Below are 27,291 nucleotides of genomic sequence, written 5' to 3'. Positions count from 1 at the left end.
GGTATACAGCACGGCGTAAAACGCATTTATCACAATATCGGTTCGCGTTGTGGGAATTTCGTACCGGACACGTTCTATTCGCCCCATTTGCAGCAATGGTTTTGTGCCGCTAGAAAAGCCGTGCATCAGGGTTGATCCGTTCGAATTGCGCGCGTCGAGTTAACCCTCCGTGCGAACGATTGTTACTTACACCTTTTGTCTCTTCTTTTAAGTCTTTCGAACTGTTCTAGGCTTTCGAGAACTCGGGAGAAAAATCGAGGTTTCTTATCAAAGCGTTCACTACGTTATCCGAAAAGTTTAGAAGTATTTTTTATAGAAATTGATACTTGGAGAACGACTGTTCCCTAAAAAATCCAGCGATCACACGGTGGGTTGAAGACTGGCTTGAAACCGCGTCCCTATTTCATGACTGCGGAAATGTTTTCCCTTGTTAGGTATGCATATATGGTGTACTTATATGTGTGTCTATGCACGATGCCGAGTGTTTGCCCGATGTTGGTTTTGTATGGATGGCCCCCTGGTTATAATAAAGCTAATTTCAGACCTCTCGAGGATCCTCGTGCTCCTAGTAGTACCTCCAGCTTGTTACACGCCCCCCTTTCGCCATTCTCTCTCCGTTCTCCAGCATCCGAAACAGCCGAATGTATTTATACGCCCCCTCGAGGCTCGCCGCCCGTCCGTGTCGGCTTATTAAAACGATTCCTCCGACTCGTCGAGGACCAAAGACTCGGGGTTGGACTCTGTGTTCTCTTCTCCTGTTCCGACCTTCTAGCCCCGATCGATTTCGACCTTTCTCTAATTTTTTTCCGACTCGCAAAACCGATTGTTACATTTTACGTGCCACTCTTTACTCCAGTGTTTTTTCAACCCAGGAGGGTTGATTTTAAAAATCCTTTGAAATCGCTGACATAGTTTTATTATGGACCTCGGGTGTCGCCGGATTTTTTTTTTTTGTTGGAAAGGGGTCGCGAATTCGTGAACGTTGAAAAACACTGCTCTATTAGAAAAGAAAAATTTGCGATCGATGGAAAACGAGAGACTCCATGTAAAAGGATACGACTCGGGGATCAGACTGCGGATGAAGCCGCATTCTTGATCTTCATTTTTTCAACGGGTTAATCGTGACGGCTAGGATTTGGAAAGTTATTTGGAAGGGGTTTCAAGGATATCGATATACTGCTAAGTTTCCAAAATTTTGCTCAATATTTTATACACGTAACTTCATACGATACTTTGTAAAATTTTATTAAACAGATTTTGCGGCACACCTACCGGGAAGATTTCATAAAATTTCTAAAGCTCATGCAAATGGTTGTGAAAACCTTCTGGTTCATTTACCCTAAATACGACTTGGTATCGTAAAATATAACCGAGAAAGGAAACGATGTTTAATTTCATCCAGCACAGTCGACGCGCAATTTGGCATGAGTTAAACGCGTCTCGGGACCAGGAAGAGGGCACAATCAGGCATTTAACACCCCGTTGTGCGGGGGCCACGCCTCTCCTGACTGCTGCAGACGTACGTGCGTTTAATTGTCGGTTTTTGCCGTTGAATCCTCACCGCGTCTTCCCCACGTCCCTCTATCTCTCCCTCTCTTTCTCTCTTCCAGTCTCTCGTTGTACGTGCCTTCGACCTACCCCCCACACATACACCTTCGCTTTCACACAACGAGATCGCGACCACATGGGTGTTTATACTCATACTCTTGGCCCGTGTCCCACGAACGCTCACCTCAAAACGTAGGTGTACAAAATTTTCCAAGTCTCTGATACGTACACACGTTACGTACTACAGGCGTATGTATATACTGGAAAATTAATTCAAGCACCTTCGAGCTTGTCTTCCTCTCTCACTCTTTTTTTCTTTCTCTCTCAGTGTGTTCGTCGCTGAATTATCTCGTCGTACAATAACGAGAACCGGGAACATTGCACGTTATTTTAAAAACATGCGTTTTCATCCTGCGCGTTAGTACGTGTGTCCCGTGACTGGATATACTACACGCGAAACGACACCTTTGTCCATGCGTGCGAACCAATTTGTCAATTGCGGCACCTTTTTTGCGCGAAGGAAAGAAAAAAAAAAAAAATCGAATACGTTAAAAAAAAAGAAAAACTTGATCATGCAATGAGAATGACTTTCCAAAAATAGGTGAAATCTGCGATTGTAAAGGGAATAGAAGGTAACAAGTGAAACTGCGATTTTTTTTTGATGTTTTTACCAATTTTCACCTCAAGCTCTAACATCGGTTGTACGTAATCTATAAAATTCACAGGAATTGATCATTGAATTGAAATACGGTTGTGCAGAAAAACAAATTTAAAAATTCAAGAATCTTATCCGCGTTAACGATCCTTCAGAGTAATCGGAAAATAATTATCTCTATTCATTTCAATCAAAGTTTTAACGAACGGAGTTCAATTTATACCATCGATTACGAGACAGTCCTAGCTTTGTTTGAAAAATGTTGAAAAGATCAAGGCAGTAATAGTAATTTGTTTCTCGCTCGAAATCTCGGCGGTCCGCCTAACCCCAAAGTCGAGATTTAATGCGAGGAATGAATTTCATCCTCGCCATCGTCCCTGGCGCCGGAATCGTGCGTACATACGTATAATACGCACCCGAGTTCTACCCGAACTCAGTCAGCAGGTAGATCTTGAGTGTAATAATTTTTCAAGTTAATTAGAGATCTCGGAATGCGCCGTGGCTGCAGGGTGATACCACCCTATCCTGTCCGTTGCACCTGTGCGTTGTCGCCCAGGACTACAGGTTCAGCGCCGATTAACCGCCCCTCTTCCTTCTAGCCCGCAGCACTGCAGCGTAAGGATTTGATCGCGCGCAGCGTCCGTGGAGGCTTAATTAATTCCCGGTGATCTCAATTAAAATATTAATTATAGTAGTGTATGATAAAAGGGCGGGAGGGGGGGGGGGGGAGAAGAAGGAGAAGAAGAAGAAGAAGAAGGAGAAGAAAAAGTAGACGAAGGAGTGTTCGAAAGGTGCCGGATCTTCGCATGCGCTCAACGGCCTCACGCTCTGCGGGACGGGACGTCCTCTATGCGCACGCACACGCGCAGAAGAGGATCCTTGGAGCGACGGTGTAAGGCCCGATCGACTCGACGGGCCCCGGCCTAAGGCCCCAGGGAACAACACCGCGATGCCATTAGGATTAACCCCGTCCTATAAGCTTATCTGATAACTACGCCATTACCTTCTCGAGAGCCCGTGCCACGGACGGCTCCGCTCTTTCTGGGCCCACGATCCGTCCGCGCTTGGGGCCTCATGGTCCATAATACCCGCGTGTCGGGGTCCCGTGGAACGATGCACTCCTGCCGTCCTCCGCATTTGCATATCTCGCTTCACCGACGATCGAGATACCGTCTCTACAAGTGTCCCCTCTCTCTCATACGTAGGTACCGATCCCATCGGATCTTCAACCCCGGTGCGGCTCGCATCTGGGGGATCGTTTAAAAATCAATCAGCGTGTACGCTCCGGCTGCACCTCGAACCGTGCTCGGGAGGACCCTTCGTTTTTACCCGATACCTCTTCACCCTCACCTCGAACTCCCGAGTATGGGGTTTGTGCTCAATGGGCGGATACTTGTGCCTTCAATCATCCGTTCATCCAACTTGAGACTAACTTTCAGGCTCGTTAGAACGCCGTGTTTTGGAACTGATCATTGTTTATACACACCTAGGCGCTTAGTGTTAAAAAGTCGAGTTCACCGTTCATCTGGTCATTTATACTGAAAACGATGATTGACTTCTTATAATTTTTACCTCGTCCGTTTGTTTGTTAGTTACTCGTTGACGGCACTCTTTTATGACGTATTCCTTTTATGCTTCTTCTCTCTCTCTCTCTTTCTTTCTTTCTTTGTACAAAGATTAAACTAATTCGCGGCGAGGGGTCGGACGGCGCGGGCTATGTGGTTGTTGTTTAATTTGTTTCGATTGGTATTTAATTGGAGCCAATCTCGAACGGTTGGAGGTATACCTACCGACCTACCTTCGTCGTCCGTGTGCCAAGAGCCCGGCCTCTATCTCCGGCTCGATCTTTGCTGGGGCAGGCAATAACAACTGCTTATTGAAAAATACGAATGTCGAATCACTGATGTAGGATAGACCTGCGTCCGACCCCCCTGTCTCTCTCTCTCCCTTCTTCCCCGGTCCCTTCTCTCTCTCTCTCTCCCTGTCTCCGTACCTCCAACACGCGTACGTACCGATACACCACGAAACATCGGATGTGGGATTGTGTGTGTAAGTGGTGCTAGGCGTCGCACACCCATAGCTGGGAACGCGCCACGGGGGGTCAGTGGTCCTCAATTTAGTACCAACCACCTGAACCACGTCAGGATGATTGAAGTCGTTGAAAATTGATCCAAAACATCGCTTCAGTCGCAGCTGGTTCCAGCCATTTCGTAGCACTGCGCGATCTACATCGTGTATCGATTGTTAAACGATCTAATCGAGCAACGAGAAACGCATGTCGAGATGGCGCCACCTCCGTTTGCACATCGATGAAAACTGACGCTGGTGGCGCCACGTGGTATCGATTGGCAGGTTATGTGAGGACAAAATCGAGGTTGGGTTACTAAGTCATTGGAAAGTGCAAACCGAAGCATAGTCTTCGGAACACTAATATACAAATCGTGACAGTCGTGGATGATTTTATTCATCGTAAGTGAACTGCTTCGATGCATCGAGTAACGTAGAAGTTGAGGTAACGGGATGTGGGATGCTACTTTGTACAAATCGCGGATCGGATGTCGTTGCTACAAAAGACATGACGGTAACGAAGTTGGATAGAACCGGTGTACCTTGATCGTCGAAGCTGGATTCCTTCATCTTCCGGGTCGAAATTGAGAACCCGAGCGTTTGAAGCCGTGACGAGTGAAAATACAAACAGTTTAACAGGAATGAGTAGTCGTTTAGCGTTCCTGGGACCTCGGGGCCTCACTCCGCGGGCCCTACTTCCCCACCCTACCGGACCATTCACGTAGCCGACTCAGACTCTGTACACCGACGTAACCCGGAGCGAAGAACTTTTGACGGTTTTTTTTTTTTTTTTTTTTTTTTCCGGATCGTACGACGCGTCTTTCAATCCCCAACGATGAAACGAGCACCTCTTCTCGCTTATGAAGTCCATCGCGGATGAAGCGGAACGAGCGAAGATCTTCGTATTCGCGTTTCATTCCATACAACCACCCTCTCCATTCTCCTCATCCTTTATACCTGTGGTGTGTATGCTTTTAATTAAACTAACTTTAAAAAATCTGCGAACGCATCTCGTAACGCCGTAGCTGATCGTACGGTGCCGTTCAACGTGGCAGTCCTCGGGTCTGATTCAAGGAGACGTCAAGGAGGTACGGAAGGGTTTGTGGGGGGGGGGGGGGGGGGGGGGGTAAGAGGAAGAATGAAAGACTCGTCCTCCTCTTATCTTATCTCTATTCTCTTGAGTACAAACATTAATTAACGACTGCTACACCGGACGCCATTGCTGCTCTCATCGCAACACACCTGTGCACCCGCTGTAGGAAGATTCTTACAGGTTACACACGTGCATCCACCCCAAGCATATGCATATTTTTGTCTTCAAGTTATCGCTGCGACTATGAGCACGGTGCATATCTATCATTATGCCGCCGTCCTCTCATGCCCCCCCCCCCCCCCCCCCTCCTGCCCCTTCCTCAACCCCCTCCGTCTCTCTCGAACAGGGTGAGTTCATCGTTAAAAGCAGGAAGTAAAACGCGATTCCTTAACCTGATACGAAGTGACTCTTCCGCGTCCAACGGCATCGAGTCATAACGCGAGCATATTGAACCCAATGATGGTGGTAAAATTACCATTTTCACTGAGTCCAAACTTTCACTTTCAATTATGTAGTGTTCATTCCACTAAACATTCGGTCATTTCAACCGAATCCACAAAATTATGCTATTCACCGTGAAAGATTCATCAGTCCCATCCATCAACTTGGAGCCCAATTAAGACAACCGAGTCGTTTTACCGTACACTTATCTGACTATCCGTTGTTCCTTTGAAGTGACTTCCTTGAATTGCTCGTGATGAGTGGATTAGAACTGAGTTTCAGAGATCCTAAAATCTGCACACGTTCACCTTTTCCCGCAAAGTCTACTCGTAGACAACTTGTCAAGGTTTTTTCGACGAAAAAACACAGTCGTGACAAGAAATCGTTGCTCGTCGGATCTTTTGCAGACGATTCGACTGAACCGATTTTTCAATCCTCATCCTCTTCTCTCTCTGCATCTTACAGCACAGTTTAGACACTACACGCATAGTTTGGTCGTTGTTGTAGACGTGTGCGTACAACAGTGGTGATCGAGCAAGGTTGCGTAAGTTTGCTTAACCTCGCGCCCTCGCCTCGGAGAATCAATTATTGGATCCATATATCAATCTGATGGTCGAGCACGATTGTGCTACGCGGTATCCCGCTGTTTTACGTCGATCCCTCGCCCCCTTTACTCCGTCCGTTCCTCTCGGCTTTGGGTCTTGCTCGGCCATCCAGCAGCGTATGGTGGAACTCCTTTGCCATATCCTTCACGACGACGTTACGACGCTCTGCCGGTCAAACGCTACCATTTCATACCCATTCTCTGTATGACTGCGTTCATGTGACTTATAAAGAAAGTTTTAATGCCACTGGCTGGCTCGTGATGACCAGAGAGAAAGGGTGGGAGGAAGGGAGAGGAATTGACTATCTCGGACAAACCATAAAGTCTGTTCGTTATAACGCCTATAAATGAAGAGCTTACAGGTAATACACCGTACATGCAGATATGGTACAACTAGTATAACTAGACTTCGAACAACTCGATGCTTCTGGAGAATTTTTTATAATATCCTTTTTTCTCTTTTTCTCCCCAGGGAACCGACGAAGATGACAGGGCCTCCGTTGCTTCGGTAAGTTTATTCCTTATGGTATAATTATATTCCGTCACTATTGATACAAACAATCCAATTACAATAGTAAACCGCATTTCAATGGACATTTAGAAAAACTACGCATACATTCGTTTCAGTATTTTTGTTAAAGGTGCAATTTATCACATATGTCAAATGGATTGACATGATGTACGTTTTTGGGGTTAAGAAAAAAGTTTTGCGCGGAGTAGAATGATTAGATTGATTACTTTGTTATTTTTCTTTTACTATTCAATATTGTATATTGCATACAAATTTTTATTAAATAACAAACAATGAAAATTGCCGATGTTTGAGTAAATAATCGGTTTTTTTTTCTGGACGTAACCTTGCTGCAGTGGTATAGTTTAAAATCAATTCCAATCAATTTTTGTCAGCCGAGAGAAAAAAGTTTATAACGCTTAACCCAACCTCCTCGAGAAATCGTATAACAGCAGATAGTAATTGGAGAATATAAGATGGGACGAACGATTCCGCGTTTAAATTCGTCAAAATATACATTCGACTTTCTTTCAACCTACTTATTAGGTCTAATAATAGGTGTAATTTGTTGTTGGCCGATAGAACAACGCTACTGTGAACGAAACGCGTCCCACATACATATACATGTACTAATTAGAATTGAATACACCAAGCACGAAAGAAACGAAGTTTTTCATTCCTATACACGTAGATACCGTAAATACATGGTAATTGGATTGAATTGAATTGAAACGAACTGGCGGATATCACCAGGGGTGTGTTCAATTAATTTTTCTTAATTGGTCCGTTGTTAAAGTTCGTTATTGCGCCACGTATGATGAGTGGATATTTGTGACACGCATGAATTAACGTAAAATTTATTCGACCCACAGCAATTGGACGGAAAGTCAAGGGAATGGCTCGTACGTGCTGCTCAGGGCGATTACCAGACACTCGCCAAACTTGCTGCCGAAGAACCACGTCTCGCCAGGCTCAGGGTGAGTCGATTAACCTTTTAATAACTCTCCTGAAATCGGTTGTAATTTAACGCTCAAATTATACGCACAATGAAGAAATCTCTCGTTTCGAAAACCCGTTGCCAATTGTGTCGTAAAAGCGTTTTTCTTTCCAACATGACCATCGATTGTATTCAACCCTTTCATTCACTCGATATTTTGGCCTGAATTTCGTTATTCGAGAGTTTTTGGGGTCGCTGATCACGAATTTGATCGTTTTCAAATCGAAGATGGCGGATACAATACGCCGAATGTAAAATCGAAAAAAATATGAAAATTTGATTATTCCAGCCGAAAATTAGATTTTTACATATTTTAATTGCCATGCGAAGTTATAAAGGTCATTTAAAGTTGTAAATAAATTGTCATAAGGCTGGGATATGGAAATTTTTGAGGTGAGACGCTGAGCATACCACGATTACTCAAAGGGTTAAAATAGCTTTCCCGATTTTTTACGCTCTCCGAAAACCTTGCCCTACGTTTAAAATCAATCCAGACACAACAGATTTGCTACTTTTTGATGCGGATCGAAATTCCGAAAGATGAAGAAAGAATTCGGATTGACCGTTATTAGGTACGAACGATGAAAACTCCGAAAAGTTTAAATCGTTGGTCAAGAAATGGGAAAAAGAGTTTCTGGAATACATTTCCCAAATTCTACCGTTACTTGGTGGAAAATTTCCGAATTCAGAACTGTGGTGGTGTTACAGGGAAAGAACTTGCCATCGCATACTTTTTGATATTTATAAACAATCTTTATTTTCCTCTCATCCGCGATACAATCCGTTCCATGTCTACAGACTTACATCTGGCTCTTGTCCTCTTGGACTTAGCCCCGTTCTTCCATTCTTTCATTCTCTCGTTCTAACACTCAAGTCATCATTGGGGTAATAAACCCAGAAAAAAAATTTTTTTTTCAGTGCTGCTTTCTCATGAAACTGTTGCTTACGGTGAAGAACAAACTCCCACAAATTTCAGCCCGATCGGATAAGATTTAGAGGTCCCGCTTTCGAGTTTTCGGTCTTACTTTGAAATAACGCGTAAAAAAAATACTTACCTTGACTCACCGTCGATTTTGCGTGAAAATATAGAGAATTTTACAACAAGTTACAATAATTTTCAAAATATGCTAAACGGAAGAAAATATTCTACATATTGTTGCCTACAAAAACAGTCTCTTGATATTTGTCATTTTCGTCTATGTTTTCACGCAAAATTGACGGTGAGTTGAGTCAAGCATTTTTCTACATGTTATTGTCAATGTAAGTACGAAAACTCGATAGCAAACCTTCTAAATCTTATCCGATCTAGTTCAAATTTGCAGGGGATTTATTTTTCATCGCAAACAACAGTTTTACGATAAATCAGGAGTAAAATAAAAATTATTTATTACTTCGGCGAACGACCCTAGCGGCGACAGGAACCGTTCGACATTAGTCGTCGATCCGAGCCATCGCACCGCGAATTCATCAGCATATTTTGTAACGAGCAACGGTAGGTGGTGGGTGAATTATATAACTAGGTGTGTCGGAAACGCGGCACGGTATTCTCTCGGATTCGTGTTGTTGGGGGTAGAATTGAGTGAGTTGGCGGTTGGCGGCGGTGGCGACGGACTGACGGGGTTGTCCGGTCATCCTATCCGTTCGCCACGGATGGATCCGTTCGAATATCGCACTCCTATAGACGCCTAAAACAGGGTATGGAGCAGCCACTGCGGCTCCGGATATATACTCGGTTCCGTACACTGCAGGGCCAGGCAGGGTTGGTACACCGGGTAAATTCATTCCAACGTACAAGCCACCCCTTCCAGCTCTCTCGGCTTTACTCGGCTGCACAAGGCCTCCAGGGATAAATTGGCCGAGCCCAAACGTGTTTTCTGGATTACATGCAACGATAAGCATATATCTGCGTCGGTGCCATTTTTATTACACAATCCCCGATATATATATATATATATATATATATATATATATATATATATATGTATATGTATATACATGCGTATACACGCATATGTACGTGTCACGGTGGCCAAGCATCTGGAAAACCTGAAAAACCTGGAAATATCAGGAAATTTTTATTTTAGTCCTGAGCAAAACTGAAAATATCAGTTTTCCATCATAGGAATTGAAAAATATTTTTTGATGGGACAAATTTACTTTCTCATTTGTACGTTATATTTTTTGTCAATTCGACTTGAATTTTAAACGAATACAGAGTTGATAAGGCGAATGATTTAGATTTTAGTAACTAACTGGAACTGGGAAATTGTCAGGGAAAAGTGGATTTTGGGTTCTGGAAAACCTGAAAATGTCATGGAATTATTTTTCTCAAAAATTTGTGGCCAGCCTGACAGCCTGAAGCTTGAAAAGAATTGAATCCAATATTTCAATTCTCTTGTTCAGAGTTATCAGGAAATTTTTGGTAGTTCGAAGCAGAGAAAAAACGAATGAAAGACAATTTTTTGATAATCGTGCATTCACTTACTGTTCTTTTCTTCTTCTCGTAGATCTGAATGCAGTAGAATTATAATTCTGCAAATTTTTCCGCCGGATCTGAAGCTAAAATTGAATAATTTTGTCTAGGTAAGCAGTTTTCTCAAAATCCTTAGATCTTTCACGTACAGATGTAAGCTGAAAAATTATAGAAAAGCAAGAAAGCTTATTTATATCTAATTCATTTCTCAACATGGCAGAGAAAATCAATCGTGCTTATCGGCGGTTTAAGGAATATTTGTTTTCGGCTGTTTCGTTAACATTTGCCGTCGGGTCAGATCTTTCGTTGATATTACAAATTCCGTGGTGGAAATTCGTCGAATCTTACTTTCAACATCGAATACATCTAATACTTCCCAGGTTATAAAAATACATTGAAATTTGAAGAAGTTTGAACGCTGCTACCGTAGCAGCAGCAGGCTTGCTGAAAATTATTTATTCACACTAGCAGACCCCGATATATACGCGCGGGAGTAAAGGTCCCCGATCAACAGCGGCGTTAATTTAATTAGCGCGACGAAGCTATCGGCGAAAATTTCTATACGTATATATATATATATATATAGGTGTAGAACTGTAGGTATGTAGAATAGCTCTAATATATACATATAGTAATATGTATATGTATCAGGCAATTTCATCACTTAAAACGTTGCATATTCATCGATTCTGATCGTTACACCATCGCCGATTTGGCTGGTATTTGTGGGACCTCCGTAAGCCAGGCAAATAATCTCCGTTTTAAAAAAACCTCCAGCTTTTATGGCTACCAACAATTCATTCCTTATTCGACGATTGAACGACGAAGAATAAATAAATACCTACGATCGATTTGACGAAAAATTTAAATCATTTGTACCGATTTTAACCGTCGAATGAATTTGTTCGTTTATTTATATCCGAAATTGGAAAATGATTTTTTAATCTCATTGTTACAATTATAATCCTGCGAAATCTTATTTGAACAGCGTTAATTGTACGTAATCATAATTTTTTTTTTTTTTTTTTATTCTTACTTTACGGTACGGGAACTCTCCGTTGGCTCGTTGTTGAATCTACAATAAGCTGGGGTTAATTGTAAGATAAGTTTCGAGAGGAGAAAAATACTCTGCGCGATGATGTATCGGGGTTTCGAAATGCCCGCGAGAATATTATAAGCGTGTGTTTTATCTGGTCGCATCGCTGCTGTGCCGCTACCTTCGAGGTTTTAATAACGGGCGAGGCAATCAGGAGAGTTTCTCCGCGTCTCTCCCTACCCCGATAAATAATAACCATTTGTATCGGATTCTAATTACTTGGTCTAAACAAACAAATAAACAATACGAAAAGAGAAAGAGAGTGATAAAGCGAGAGGATAAGACTTTACTAACGCGGAGAGAAATAGTTAAACATAAAGAGTTTCGTTTTTCAAACAAGCCACCGGCTGATTTAAGGAGTGCCGGACCGCCCACCATGGCTATCGATCTATAAACTTTATTTCAACAAACCAACTACCGTACCAAATAACAAGATGACTTAACGCCGCGTTTCATCGCTTTTCTTATTTATCACCCTGGTTTAAAAGTCACGGGTCTTAAACCTCGGTTGCGATATACTTGAGAGATAACGATAAGAATACATGCGTTCTTTCAATTATTCGTTACTGCAACGAAGAAAAAAATTTCATTTCATTCGATCTTTATTTTGTAAGTGAAACTAACTTCAGCCATACAAGCGTGTGAAATTTTTACCATTTTTCACGTGCAGGTGTAATTGCCAAAACAGACTAGAGAGAAGTAATTAGCAGTTCAGTTTATCGATTTGGAACTTCATCTGATTCGATTCGTTTTTCGATTTCTCCACAGCTGTAGCAGTTTTTTCATAACAACGGTAAAACCGCCGTTGCACTGTCGATAAAATTTGAATCGCGATTTGAAAAACAACGAATCACTTTTTTTTTCGAAAACTACAAAATTGCACCGCTGTGAAACTTGTGCTTTATCCATAATTATTCAAATTTGCCAAGTACTCGCCGTTCTAAAAATCCTTCGTTTATACATCCTCCCGACTCAGCCTCGAGGATAGGAGTCATAAAAATGATCGGAGAATAAGAACGTAATTACCAAATTGAGTGAATCGATTTCCCTGATGCGGGATTGTCCGGCAAAGACTTGAATCGTAAGGATAAGTTCCGAGGGCATAAATCAAAGGACGAGGTTAATTTGTCGAAAGGACTGTGCGGCTCGTCGAAGATCGCTGCCGCGGGCGCCGCGAGGTTTGCCTTCCGTAATTCCACACGATCGTACACGCAACGATGATCGAGAAACTCGGCGGCAGCTAAGAAAAGCAAGAAAAGATAATTACACGCATAAATCAGGGTGTTAATATTCGGGGGCGTTCGCTCCTGCGCGCAACTCCGATACCCCGGATCCGGTGTATGGAATATAATAGGAACGAGCCTCCGTAGATCATCTCTCTCTGCCCCGATGGTCCGCCTCCTTGTTAGCGAGGTTTACTTAGTCCTTCGTCGCTCCTACGATAGGCGTTACGCCCGCTAATGGCCCCCCGGTAACGAACTACCGAATACTCCCCCCTAACGAATCGACTAAATACGCTCTTTCTATTCATCTTCACCTGTCAACCCCCGGGGCACTAGACGGTGATCCTGCCGTATTCCTGCTGGCTTGGAAGGATATCTGTAGGTACTGGAAAAAACGACGGGGCGGTGTTCAAGTTGCGTATTTGAAAAGTTCCGTTAAAGCGCCTGATTCCGAATTAATTGATGGCGAAACTTGAGGTAAAGAAAATGAAAGCGTTTTGGAAAGGACTAAGTTTCGAATGGTCGGAAAGACCGAGGCTCAAAGTTTCAAGACGGTTGCAAGATTTCGAAAAGTTGAGTTGCAACGGACCAAAATTCCGAAAATTAAAGTTTCGACGGAGTGAAATTCTGTTAATTAAAATATACTCGCTCAGTGTAGCTTACTCAACAAGTGAGAGTAAAAAATCAGAAAACACGAGATCGGAATTAAAGGGATTCCGAACGTATAAATATCGAAATTCCAAAACAAAGAAACATCAAAGTGGTGAAATTTCACTAAGCCAGAAATTCACGGGACTGAAAATTTTCGTTCAGTCGGAATTTCGGTGTTTCAGATTTTTTAATTTTCTCATTTTCGCGCTCTCGCAACTTTGAGCTTTTAGGATCATTCGAAACTTTGATGTTTCGTCAAAGTTTGATTTCTTTGTTTTAAGTTTCGCCACCAAAAATTTAAAATTTTGGCGCTTTCCAAAGTTTTCAAATTCGGAATTTCGATCCCGCCTCAAAAACGACGCGCAAGTAGCCGCAAAAAAAACCCGCAGATTCAAAGATTCGTAACGATTAATTGAAATTTTTATCGTCTTTCATTTTTTTAAATTATAACGAGACGAAAGTTATCTGGACATTTACACTCGACGAGTTGGAAAATCCTAGAAGAGTCTGGCAATCTTAGATTCTGAAATGAATGGTAATTCTGATCAATCAGCCGCCTAGACAGAAAAGATCAAATCGATTTTGCTACACATTTTCGATGCTTTGTTCTTTATTTCAGCCGACGATCAATTTCCAAGGTACAGATGTTTGGACTCAGAGTCTAGTAGAGTGTAATGTTCTTTTGAACTAGTTTATTCTGCTTGGTTTCATACTTTTCGCAGGATTCTAAATTCTGAAACCAAATTCTTACGGTATTCAATTCTCATTTTTCTGTAGTAGAAATCCTGCTTTGTCAGTTTGAACATACGAGTTCCTCAGAAAGGCAATTTTTTTTTTTTTTTACTCTTTTGAAAAATTATTTTTACTCTGAATTTTGTCATAAAGAATCACAGAAGTGAAAATAATTTTAGCCAAAAATTTGACGAGAAATGGTAAATTTAGTGATTGATTTTTGAAGAACCAAAAAATGACTCTCAAATTCTTGATAATTATCTTAAATTACGCGGCTTTGAATGTTTGGTCTCTTTGTCTGGATCTCTTTATTAGACCCATGTCTATCGATCCTCCCTGAAAAATTGAGAATCAGACGAAAAATACAAAAATGGTGATCAAAAAACGCAGCCTTAAGAAGAAATCCGGACATTTGTTATCATAAAATCGTGACAAAATTTTTTAGGGTTTACATTTCAAGGGGGGATCTATAGAGAGGGGTCCTAAATAAAGAGATCCAAACAAAGAGGCTCCGGATTGGATTATCTGTTCGGTTGAAATCGTCGTACAACCCAATTTCACCTCGTTGAAATAATTACGTCGGACCGTCCATGTGATTGACCTCGGAACCATGCCATCATGCAACGTAATGATTCCCAAATATGCCAATAAACACCCGAGAAAGTAGGATCCGTTTATATTCATTTCTACCATTGTTACAAACAATCAAAGTCCCGCAAAGTTTCAAAATCTCGAACCTCTACGGTCCCCTTAAAGAAGTTGCAACGAAAGAATACGCGGAAGAGGAAAAAAAATCTGGTTTTAAAAATTTTTGGAAGTCGACTTGCATCCGTAGGCGTTCAGGACTGTTGCGCACCCGTGTCGGCGAGTTAACGAAACAGGATCGGCAAGGGGGGAAGATTAGTCGTGTCCTTGGACCCAGAAACGAGATATTTCGGTCAAGAATAGATTTTACGAGTGGCACATAGCTAGGCGCCAGAGAGGCGTCATCTCGCCCCGGGATCAGCTCGCAAGGGTGCCTGTTGCGAGAAAATCTAAAATTTCACTCTCCGCCCCCCGTTTCCCGGTCCTCCCTCCCCCCCTAAAACCCCACGCGCCAAGGGTGGCATGGCTGACCCTTTCCGCCCCGGGGTAAAAAACAAAAGACTTTGTCGAGAAGTGTCGTTTTGCCAGAATTTATCCCCGAAACTCCTCTTCTTCCCCTTTTGTCCCCTCCTCCTCCTCCCCCCCCCTCTCTCCAGCCTTTCTTTTCCTATTTTTTGATCGCACTTCGCCTCTCCTTCAGCTGCTTTGTCCCAGGCTTTCGCACAATTTTGACTTGTAGACGCCAATTAGCCGGGTTAGACACGCGTAATGAGTTAGACCGCATCCGCGTAACCAGCGCGCCTTGAAACTTGTGATTCTTTCTCGACATCCGGTGACCGTATCTCTTAGCGCCTTTTCCCGTGCTCCAGAAAGAGTTAACAAACCCTCGACATCTGCTATGAATTTTACGTAGGTATTCATTCGTTCATTCATTCGTCATTTGTTTGTTCGTTTTCAGTATTAAATTTACAAGTATAAATACAGTAAACTACAACAGAGGTAAATGTTATTACGTGTTTGTTGGACTGGACTATAAACTGAGAAACTATAATTATTAAGATGTACAAACAAATTTGAACTATAGTGCAATATCCATTGATGACAGTTCAATAAATTTATAAGTTACCAAAAATATATAAAATTCAGCGCACGATGTTTCATTTGTCATTTATCTATAGGATTATAGCTATTTATTATGTAATTAATGACAATATTTATCGCTTTAATTTACTTTTAACACGCGTTTCATTATTGATGATTTTAATATCATTACGTAAATCATTGAATCAGCAAATTACCTGTTAATATAACTATTCTTACTACTCACAGTCTTAAATCTTGTAATCTGAATGTTCTTATGCTTGGTTATACTGTCAGAGTTTAAAAATTTATCTTTTAATTTATTATAATGAAATTTCAAAAATTCAAGAACAAAAAGTTGCTTCAGGTTTAAGGGAATTTTGAGCATCGTGAATTGATTTTTCTTTATAACATTTAAGATTCCATTTGACAATCGTTGTTATAACATTAGATTGTCAGGATAAATACCTCCACAAGCTATGATCCCATAGCTTATTATGCTATGGAAAAATGCATAGTACGGCATTCGGAGAGTTTTAATTGCCATTATTTTAGATATTTTATGGAAAATAAAGATCAAGTATTTCAGTTTGCTCACATATATTAGACTGGCCATTCAAAAAAAAAAATGTTTATTCTCAAAGTTGAAAAATTTTCAGTTAACTTTAGAAAAATAAGATTCTCAAACTTTCAATTTTCAATTCAATTTTTGTTTTCCTTATAAAATAAGATTATATTTGTTTTCAGACTCTGATCTTTTCGAATTTTATAACGATTCAAAAAAATCAAATGGTACACAAATAAATCTGAGATTGAAAATACTTTTTACGCAATATTTTCAGTTTTTCATTATTATTTTTTTCATTATGGAATATTCGACATGGCGTTCATAAAAAAAAAAAAAATATAGTCCAGCAATTAGTCTATAAAAAATTTAAAGAAAAAAAAAATAAAAATTACGGATACCCTTTAATGATAAGATAAAGCATTGAAACTTTCAGGATCTTCTTTTTTCAAAGTTAACCGAAGATTTTTCAACTTTGCGCACAAACAGTTTTCTGAACAGCCGGTCTGACATACGTATACATCCAATATACATACGCACACCCACAAACTGTATATAATATAATTTACAAAATTAGCCTAGCCGTCGTGTTAAGCAGTTGCTGTCAAATCGCAAAGCAACCGGGCGGTTTTCATAAGTGCTTTTAAATTATTACCTTCTCGATTTTGTCACGTGTGTGTAAAGCCGACTATCGTGCCTTTGGGACAGACTAACGAGCCACTGTTATATATTTATTAAGTGGCCTGACGTTTGTCCGTTCGCGTGTCACACGGCCGAGTTTGTATAACAGGTAGATGGACGCGTATCAAGCTACTCCCCGTACGCCTTCTGTGTTATAAACCGCCAAAGTTTTTGGTATTTAAACGAAGATTAAGGAGACACGCCGCGGTCGGCCGGCCGGCCGGTCGTTCGCTTCATCCGTTGGCTGAATTATCGCCAAGCTGTATCATCGTCCCTTGCTCAACACACCGACTAGAGATCCTTGTTCCCCGCTCCTTGGATCGGATCGACGTATGCGTGAACGTAGGTACGACGCACCGCACACACGCAAGAGCGGCTTTACAAAATAAGTGAATCAAGAGGGCATAAAGATTAGACATAAAACAGGGCCTTCAGGCCCCGGCGCGGCGCGGCGCAATCAGCCCCGATCTCTCGTTATGTAAATCATCATCGCTGCGATGGTAATTTACCGACAATGAGTACAAAACACCTAGTGATATAGAGCCACCCTTATCTCGCCTCTCGCTTCTTCGATCAACGGGTCAACCGTTGTTGCGGATTCAATTGCGATTTCTGCTTCCTTGAGAATTTTACACACTGAGAGAAATTTTTAGTTTCGGTTACCGCCCAGTCCTTGACTATTTTCATTTTTTACCACAATCGAAGAATATAGTTCTGGGTACGAAGTGAAAATTAGTTTTCTAGCTGTTACCGGAAAGTCTAGTATCCGTTACTATTCTTTCTCGTTACGATCACTGTTACTATATTTTTTTGCAAATGTTGCGAATATTTAACGCTCGTGGAACGATAAATTGACGTTAAAGCCTTATTCAACTAAAAAGGTAGAGTAAGCCTCAACAACTGATTTTGCGCTGCAATTACCAAAAAAGGATCGGCAATAGCTCAAAATGGTTAGGCGTACCTCATTTTTCGTAACTCCAACAATATTCAAACAGTTTCTTTTAACGATACCTGTTTTACGGAATTTTTCTAGTTACTGTAACAAATGAAATTTTTCTCAGTGCATCGATCCACGGCTGTATCCGCATGGCCGTTATAATCACAACGAAAAACAAAAAAACCAACAGGATATCTCAAAAATGTACGCACGAAAAAAAAGAAAAGGAAACACCGAATGACTGCCACAGTTTCTCTTTTCTTTTTTCCCTTTTTTTTTTTTTATACTTTCCTCTGTCTGTTTTCACAACTGGGAAATACGGGTCTGCCAGTCAGCGTAATGCCGGCGTAGGTACATTTAGGCGGGTAGTTGTGTGCTACACGCTCACGGATCGCTGCGGTGAATTATAAGAGGGAAAAACCTCGCGGATCGCGTGTCGATCTACGAGGAGATATATTTTTACCTTTACAGGTGTATCACGTTTGCGTAGAAAACAAAGCCATTGTTTGTTGTGTTCTTCGTTACGCGCCCTCCCGGTTCATGCTTATGTCCATTTCTTTCTTTCTGTATAACTCTCTTCAACACGGCTCCGTTCTGCTCGAAGTTTCGGACGTGAAACTCATGACGACATCGGACCTGGTCGACCTAGATTTTCGACTCTGAATTTTTTCCAGGGTGTCCGGACACCCGGTTTTGTTTCCCGGACGAATAGCCGAATTGTCACCTGGAAACGTATAGTGCCAAGTAACGCGAAGTCGGAAGGGATCCTCCGATCACGACGATGACTCATAAAGCTGACGGACCCTCGGAATTTCCTCGGTGTGGGCTTTTGAAGATCTTAACGGTAATTCCAGACGTCGTTTGGCTATTCCCTATTCACGCCTGATCCCGGGTCGCGGGTATCTGATCGGGGTGGTTAAGCAGCTCGTTCGTCGAGTGAGTATGCACCTGGAAGGAAGCGAGCGATCCTCTCGAACGGTCCGACGTCAAAGACGGAAGGGTTTTTGAATAATCGTATATTTTATTACCCTGCGGTCAATCCCTTCCGTTGAATAACAACAAGACAATAGTAATAAATAGATAATAAACTGCACGTGGAGAGACGGGCGTGAGTCGTTGTGACGTCATGAGAGGCGATGCCGTCCCGCGGGCAGAACGAGGCACGTTCACGTGTATCATGGTCGAATATGGCGTGTAACAAGGAGATGCCCACGTGCTCGGAGGTACGACTCTACAAGTTTCGGTGGAAGCCGTCCGTCTGCAGGGTGGCGGACGAACTTTTTTCGGTAATACTATACACATACAAGTGGGTTGATGAATTTAAAAAACCTCATTAATATTTCAATGTCAACGGGGAGCAATTTTGTCATTTATACCCGCCGGCGTATAAAGCGGTTAGAGGTAGGTACCAGCGAGTGGGGCTTAGAAGGAGGGGAGGACAGAGAGGCACCAAGACTGCGGGCAGACTGGGTGAACCGGTCGAATTTTTTAGGGTAATTACGCGGTGCCGGGTGCGTGGCCTGCGACGAAAAGGCAGTTGATCGTATATCATATAAACCGGGAGGCGGTGTGGTATCATGTCACGCCGGCTCAGATAAGGACATGGATAAGGATCCAGGTTTCATTTTTAATGCGAGTCACAGAGTCATTACCGCGCTATTGTCATCGTGAACACTGAGTGCCGCCTCGATGTCCTGCACCTTTTCCTTGCCACTGGCTACTCTGCTGCACCCTGGCCCTGGACTGCGCAACTACGGCCTAGACGAGTCTCGATTACGCGATGTTATTTCCTGAGGAACGACCTACCGCTAATGCTGACATTGAGTGCTCACTTCCAACCGAAACTCCCTCACTTATTTGATTTTCCTCGATTTCCCTCGGACTTTCCTTTCTGTCTTCCTTTCTTCTTTTCTTCTTTACGTCGCGTCTTCTCTTTGACCGATCTCGTTAACGCCGACGTTCGATACGTCGACGTACCTCACACGTCCAATTTGAAGCGTTTAAGGTGTCAGTATAATGGGGGAAAAGAAAATCGACTCATGGTTGATGGAAGTCTGTTGTCTGGCAAGTTAAGGCATCGTCGTTTTGAAGGGGGGATGTAATTTGGCGATGTATACTGGGAAGAAAAAATTATTCAAATTTTCTCAGGGCCTAATCCAAAATTTGAATTTCTGACTCTGTAGATAGTAGAAACATTGTTCATCCCGACAATTCTCTCCCAACAAGATGGCCCGATTGAATGTAAGAATTACCAGCTGAAATCTAATCATCGTATATTTATGGTTAACTTGAATCACAGTTCTTCATGATCATAAGTGATTGGGTATACAGGCGACCGGAAGTCCGTCCGAAGGATCAGGTCCAAATGGTGAAACTCATAAAAATTCAGGCTAAACCGTTGCCAGCCCATCGTCCTGGCCGCTCGTTAGTGGCGAGGACTGTAGATCAGATCGGTGATGGTGATGGAGAAAATATCAGTCCCTGCAGTTGCGAGACCATTTTTTCTCGGGGACAATGAATCTGAATGCTTTTCAACCTGCGTGCCTTGTTGTTTTTTCGGGAAACTTGTACGAACAGCGTCATACTTGCTGCGACATCGTAACTTCACTCGTAATTCAATTGATCGGTTTATCTTAACCGATCGCTCTTTCAGGTCCTCGAAGAAACGCGTCAGATTTTGCAACCTGTGACGGTCGGGGGAATGCGGAAGCAGACTTTTGCGGGTCATTCTTATGGAGCCCGATGAAAAGGTTCAGCGTGGGAATCGTGTCGCGGTTTCGTGCAATCTGAACGATAGTTTCAAACGAGATCGTGCCTGGCCCCCTTCCAATTCTGATCCGGCAGCAACGCGGTCGCAGATCGTAGTTTCAACCGATTTCGCTAAATTCTTGTGGCACCCATCTTCTTGCCTTCTCCCCGACTCCCCTCTCCCTCCGCCTCATCCTTCTCTCTCGTCTCTTCCCGTCTCTCACACTCGCTCCTCCGCAATCAGATACAGGAAAACAAGATGGCCGCTAGCCAGTAGAATCTCGCTTGGTGCCCACGCGCTGTCGAATGTTGTAGAATTCTTCAAGGAAACAGTCAAAATTCAAGCTCATCTTCCATCGATTAAATGCTCCGGGTAGGATAGATGCATCAGTTTTTATCAACGTTCGTTACGTGTAATCTGAGGATATGACCATAGATGGTAAATGGCTGCTTTCAACTACGGAAACCATGTATTCAAAATTTGTGTCAAAAATTCGCTCATAGTCGGCTGTTAGTCATGAATCGACTAATTGTAAAGATTAATAATTGAATTGTTGAATAAAAATTTTTACGAAGGTGGCCACAAATGCTACAGTGAATACAAATCAGGCGTCTAACTTATTCGGTGGATAGATGCGCAACTTCTGCTAAAGTACTACTAACACTGTGTCGGCCTACGTCGGAATAAAAAATTTTAGGGTGTAAAACTGCGACGGTTTCGCGAGTCGAGTTGCGTAAAAAATCCAATATCGCTCTCCATGTGTATATATATATATATATATATATATATATATATACATTTCGGTATATAAATCGTCGAGAGGCAGTTCGGGAACGGATCAGCGAAGCCAACGTCCCAACGTGCAGCCCTGCCTCCCTCCCCCTTTTGTCGACGATATTTTCCAACGAAATATTTTAACAGGAGTCCGATGTCGATTCCCGGATTATATCCATGCGCTTCTGTTCGCCAACGTGTTCACCGTATTGAATCCAAGCGGGGGTTACGGCGAAAGGGGCGATAGGATTGGACGGCGAAGAGTGAAGAGGGAAGGGCCGGGGACAGGCGGGGGGGCTTGGCATCGCTAGGTCCCACGGATCATGAACGATATTCTGCATGGTTGCCGAGGGGTCGTTGGGTATTACAAAAAATATCAATTAAACACAAAAGCGAAGGCCTGTGTCATCCGATAATGGTGAAATTTGTTTAGTCCAGGGCTCAAAATAATTATTCTCTTGCGGCTAAGCGCCGGCTAACTCACAGCCGTGTCTCGTGTATTGTTTGTTTGCATCAATGCGTGTTTTTTTTTCTTGCCTGTATGTGTGTTCGTGCTGCAAATTCATCTCCACCGTGTATTCGTTGACAAAGTATCTCATGGAACTGAAAGCACTTCGGACATTCGTTCAAGCAGTACAAGTAGAAGTTCCTCTTGAATATGTACGAGGCTAATCACTAGCGCAGTTAGGAATTGCGTTACAGCTTGACAAAAAGTATTCTGAACTAGCTTGAAATCCATTCCGAGTCATCTTATTCCGTTTGAAGTCACTTCGAGCCATTACAAAGTATTTAAAATCACACTTTGATGTATATTGAGATCTTCACGTCATTTCGAGCGTTTCGGTCAGGTTCAAAGAAAAAAGTATCAACCTCACTGCTGTCAGGATTGAACAAGACAGACTTGCACAAGATCCAGTTTTTAAAATGGAAAACAACGACTGGAAGAAGACTCGCCGACTCTCCAAATGTACAGGATTGAGTAGCAGATGTAAACCAAATCATTCAGGAACATCAGTGATTCAAAATGATCACTCATCGTCGCTGAAAATGTTTCGAATCTTGCACTAAAACTTTTTCGTCAACCTTTCAAGTCGGTTCACCAGGTATAGAGGCGAATACCGATGGATGAATCGACGTGTATATCAACGTTACGGTACGGTATCGATACGAGTCAGCTCGAACAGGTCCTTCGAAATCAACCGAACAATCGCCTCGCAGCGATACAGATTCGAAGTTAGCATTATGCCGCCGGAGACGTATGTTGTACATACAAGCAGGATCAACCGTTGCACACATAGAGAGGCTACCGACTCCGCTCAAGGCCCAACTGGGCTTTCCTCGCGGTGGCTGGTTCATTAGCGCGTGTCGTTTGATTAATGAACGCCTGCGGACGGAGACTCTGGCTTCTACCACCAACCCTCCCAACCCCCAGCACCAACCTCCGGCTAATGTCCCGTTCCGTCAAGAAGAATCGAGTGCTTTTTCGACCCTCAATATAAAGCCGAAAGGAATACCCGCGGCTCTTCTGGCAGTTGCGAGATTGCGGAAAAATCCGCTCAGGGTGTTTGTTCGATTTGATTCCGAAACTGGAGTGATTACCTTCACGGTTTTTGGTATATATTCGGGTGGAACGTTCGTGGTATTCCAACGGCGGGGTTGAATTGTTAATGGACCAAGTTGGAATGACTTCATTTGAAACCAGCACGCGGAAGAAAGCCTGTAACTAAACATTTGCGGGATTTGAGATCGCTGCAATCACTTCCAGACAAGGATCTTGATGAAAATTTCTTACTTTTTGAAGCAGGAAACAGCCCTACGGCTCGTCAATGACCGAGGTTGAATAGCCGTTCCCTAATGAGGCGATACGTCATAGATTACGCGTGCCGTTGAACACCGTGAGATGGAGGTATATACATATATGCGGGTGGGGCGAAATAGGATGGTCCTTGAGAGCGTTGAGAGGATATCTGGAGGACCTCGAAGGGGTCGGTCGTCCTGGAGTAGTGTAGGCGAACGGGGGTTAATTTATTCATCCGGTGAGACAATGGCGGATCAGTTACACGGTGACTGGACCGTATATTAATGATACCTACCTACGAAGGTCTTCGAGCCCGAAAGGCCGAGGCGCAGGCGGCGCCCGACGCACGCTCACCCTTTATACACCTTTGTCTAATGGCGGCAGGTCTCGGGCCAAGGATCAGGACGCGGAGGACGAGGATGGCGGCGGCGTCGATGCGACCAACCTCGAGTGTATAAAAAGGGAGAGCGCGGGGTCATGGCAGAGGAGAAAGAAACGAGAACCGAAAAAAAAGGAGAGGAAGAATGAATGAAAGAATCGGGAGAGGAGGAGAGGAGAGAAAGAATGACGCCCACGCGTTATGCTAACGCTGCCGACACCGGCTGGGTGGTCCAGCGTTAAAATCTTGGCCAGCCCCGCGCGTCACCCTCCTGGAAGAGTGCGCTGACCACAGCGACGACATCCCCGTCGAATTATACGCCACGGAAACTTGCGCATCCAGCTCTAATTCGAGGATAGAAAACGTGAGTAATGGCGGCACGCGAAGCACCTTGTTCGTACCCATTACGTACACGGCGTCGGACCGTCGCTGTCCGCATCTCATCCTCACCTCTCACAAATTGTCCGAATTCACCTCCCGCCTGGTTCCCAGTTGTCCCGTGTATCCGGGAATTTGTCCGCCATGCATATTGAACTTTGCTTCTCATGACCGATTTTGAAGAAGCGTTACGAAATTTGGTTTCACGAGACTAGCTCAGGAAAAATCGTTTGCTTGGTAATGATTTTGTATTCCAGACATCAGTCTCGGTTGTCTTCGGCCGTACAAGATTCACGAATTTTGACTAAACGGGGGACAAAAGAAGTTAAGTACGTTTTATCTGACCTGAGTTGAGAATTAACTGTTGTACACTTTGAAGTATTAGTTGAAGATGCGGGCGGCCAAGAGCGCCATTAAGAAGAGACAAGCAGGGATCCGTGATCCTGTGAAAAGAGTAGGAGAATGAAATGAGAAGGATGCAGAGTAGGGAAGGCGAGTCGTGAAAAAAATAAAGTAAAGAAAAGGTGAGAGGCGGAGGTGTGAACGAGGTCCGCCTCGATGGTCTCCCGCGTTAACTCCGCTAGTCGTTGGTCCCTGGAAGAAGAACCCGACCATTGCAGCTTCTTCCCCCCTGTCAACACCATAACCTGACTGCTCAACCCCCTTCGAATTCATTCGGATGATCCTATCTTTACTACGTTAGTATATAGAAGCGCCCATTCATGGGGTAACCCGATCGTCAATGGACCGAGTGAATTAATGAATGGTAAATACGTCGCTGTAAGTGTCCAAGGGCATTTTACGTCTTCATGACGTGGCAACACCTCGGCCCGTTGTATTATTTCCCCGATTCTTCTCTGGCGTGTAATAATTTTTCCATCATCGTCGGAAGATACAATGAAATTTCCTTCGCGTACACCGATCGATCCATCCGTGCATCGGTTCGTTATTGTTCACCTTTCGATCTTCATTCGCGATGTATTCTCGGATTCGAGAAATTCGTCAAACCTTGGAATCGATCTTACGCACTGGGCGGCGTTCAAGGTGTGGTAGATGAATTATCGTACCGTCGATGGAGCTCACCGTCCGGTTATACTTCGTAGTAAATTAATCCGAAAGATGCCGACATTTTATTCAAATTTTATTCAACCACTTTAAGCACCGTTGTACACTAGTGCCAAGCCATTACTCACGTAACGCGGTTTCTTGCGTGTATACCTACAATCGAGTTCTTGCTTACATACCTTGTTGTTGACTATAAATAATTGTTTACCATCCGCCATCGACGTTCGTATTTTCTATCGTATACGACAATGGCGTCCGAATTGTGATACACACGCGTAATTTTTCAAACAGTGATACCCGGGATCTAACTCTACGTGACTAGGAAATGAAACGGTGGTTTTGTTTTTGATGAGGATAACGGGGTTTTTGTATATTTAGCTAAAAGTCCGAGGAGGGTTCGTTCTGAAGGGGTGATGTGGAGATGGATGTAGGGGGGTAGCAGTTTCTTGGGAAAAAGATACCTGCTTCAGAGGCTTTGCAGCCTCCGTCTCTTCCTCCTCCTTCTCCTCCTTCCACGTATAGCTCCACGGAAATTTCTTAAGCACCATCTCAGACTTATCGACGTTTTATTGGCGTCGTTCCTCAAAAACACGTCGTTCGTAAAAATGTCACGCGTTTTGACAAATGCCAGGCAGGCGCGCTGCGTTGCCTTGCGTTGCGCCGCGCTGCCTCATCGGCACATCGCACTGTCGAGAGAACGGAGCGAAACGAAACCCTAACACGTTGCCGCCGTTCCCAAACAGCCTTCCTTTCGGTAATTTTAAAAACCCCCTCAATAAAGTTGTATTGTTTTTGTGGCATTTGCGCCGTTTTATGCCAGCAATATAACTTTAACAACTACCCGTTTCGTGACTTTGTGCTTCTCGGCGCCAGCCAGCAGTCTGGGGTGTCCCCTCGGGCCCCGAAGAAGTATTTCGGACCCAACCATCGCCGAGGAGCCAACCGTAAGATCTGCGACCGAGTGCTGCAAGAATCCCCCTTCGCCCTTCATTCTCCTCGCTCTACTTACAGCCAAGCTAGCACACGAACAAGTCCACACTTGCACACCCTCTTCTTCTCTTATTCTCCGGCCGACGGTAGACCCTCGTAAACTTTTTTACCCACCTTGGGAGTGGGTTGTTGGTTTTTTTTTTTTTTCTTCTTTTTTCTTCTCCCTATCCGTTCTGCAAACTGCTTCGACATCCAAAGATTTAATTTGGCCCCAACTCTTTATGTCGTTCCACTTCTCCTCGATTATTCAGCACTTAGCCAAGAGACTCGTGGTTGCTTGCAGGGCGGGGGTTTTAGATTAGAACAAGGTTACCCGTAGCTTTTGCTCTTTCGCTTCTTCTCATTCACTCTGCAACGGGCTGATGCGACAATTTTCCCTCTTCCCTGTAGTCAATTCAGACTTACTTAGGTTATACGTGCACGCAAGTGACGACTGCCAAGTGAGACGTGTATCGCGAGGCAGAAGGGAACGTGTGGAGTGAAACGAGAGGAAGAAGAAACAATCCGGTGAGAAAGTCTCTCATCTCCTTTCGACTGAGATGCATCTATTTGTCTCGGTTCATATCTCTGGATCTAGGCGCGGACCAGCAGCCTGGGGTCTCAATTCTCGTCCCGAGACTTACAAATTGGGCTTTTTTTCCATCCACTTGAATATATTTGCCCCCGCTCGCACAAACCGACCTAATTGGCTCAACTCCTCTCTTCTCCATTCTCCTCCCCCTCCATCGCTTCAACTCTCTTCGCTAGTTTGCTCTTTGTTTCTTATCGAGTTTTTACTTCTTTTTTTCCACCGGATCAAAAGTCATACCGATGACGACAAAATTTCATTTCGCTCTTCTTACTGCAGGGGAATGAAGGAGTGAAAGCTCGTTCTTCTCTTGTTATCTTTACCAGCCGAGGATTTGTTCGGTTAATTAAACACCGGCTACTTATGTACGCTTTCATCCGTCGCTCGGTCCTCGCCTTCGCCCATATGCTCATATCCGCTTATCTGCATCTACCTAAAACAAAACCTGGATCCCTGGCAACCACGGGACCTGCTTCGGCAGCGGGACGGTGCGGTTATCGCTACGGTAAAAGTGTCGCGATAGCGGTGAGTCTTGGACGGCCGTAAATATACCGACGCGAGAACCATTCATTGACGCCTTTTTCGAGATCCGGGAACTTTGTCTCCGGGATACACAGGCTGACCTCCTGAATACATACCGACCTACGATCA

General features: G+C 43.5%; 1 protein-coding gene across 2 annotated transcripts in view; it reads left to right on the top strand.

Annotated features, from left to right (window-relative positions):
• Positions 1 to 27,291, top strand: part of LOC124212965 (sosondowah) — a 92,099-nt gene that overhangs the window by 25,723 nt on the left and 39,085 nt on the right. For both annotated transcript variants that reach the window (XM_069133785.1, XM_069133784.1), the window contains 2 exons: positions 6,881 to 6,916; positions 7,792 to 7,896. In XM_069133785.1, coding sequence (XP_068989886.1) covers positions 6,881 to 6,916; positions 7,792 to 7,896 — 141 coding nt within the window. The remainder of the gene's footprint in view (positions 1 to 6,880; positions 6,917 to 7,791; positions 7,897 to 27,291) is intronic.

Source organism: Neodiprion pinetum, chromosome 2, assembly GCF_021155775.2.
Source record: "Neodiprion pinetum isolate iyNeoPine1 chromosome 2, iyNeoPine1.2, whole genome shotgun sequence".
NCBI classification, from domain to species: Eukaryota; Metazoa; Arthropoda; class Insecta; order Hymenoptera; family Diprionidae; genus Neodiprion; species Neodiprion pinetum.
This window is presented reverse-complemented; position numbering and strand designations above follow the sequence as displayed.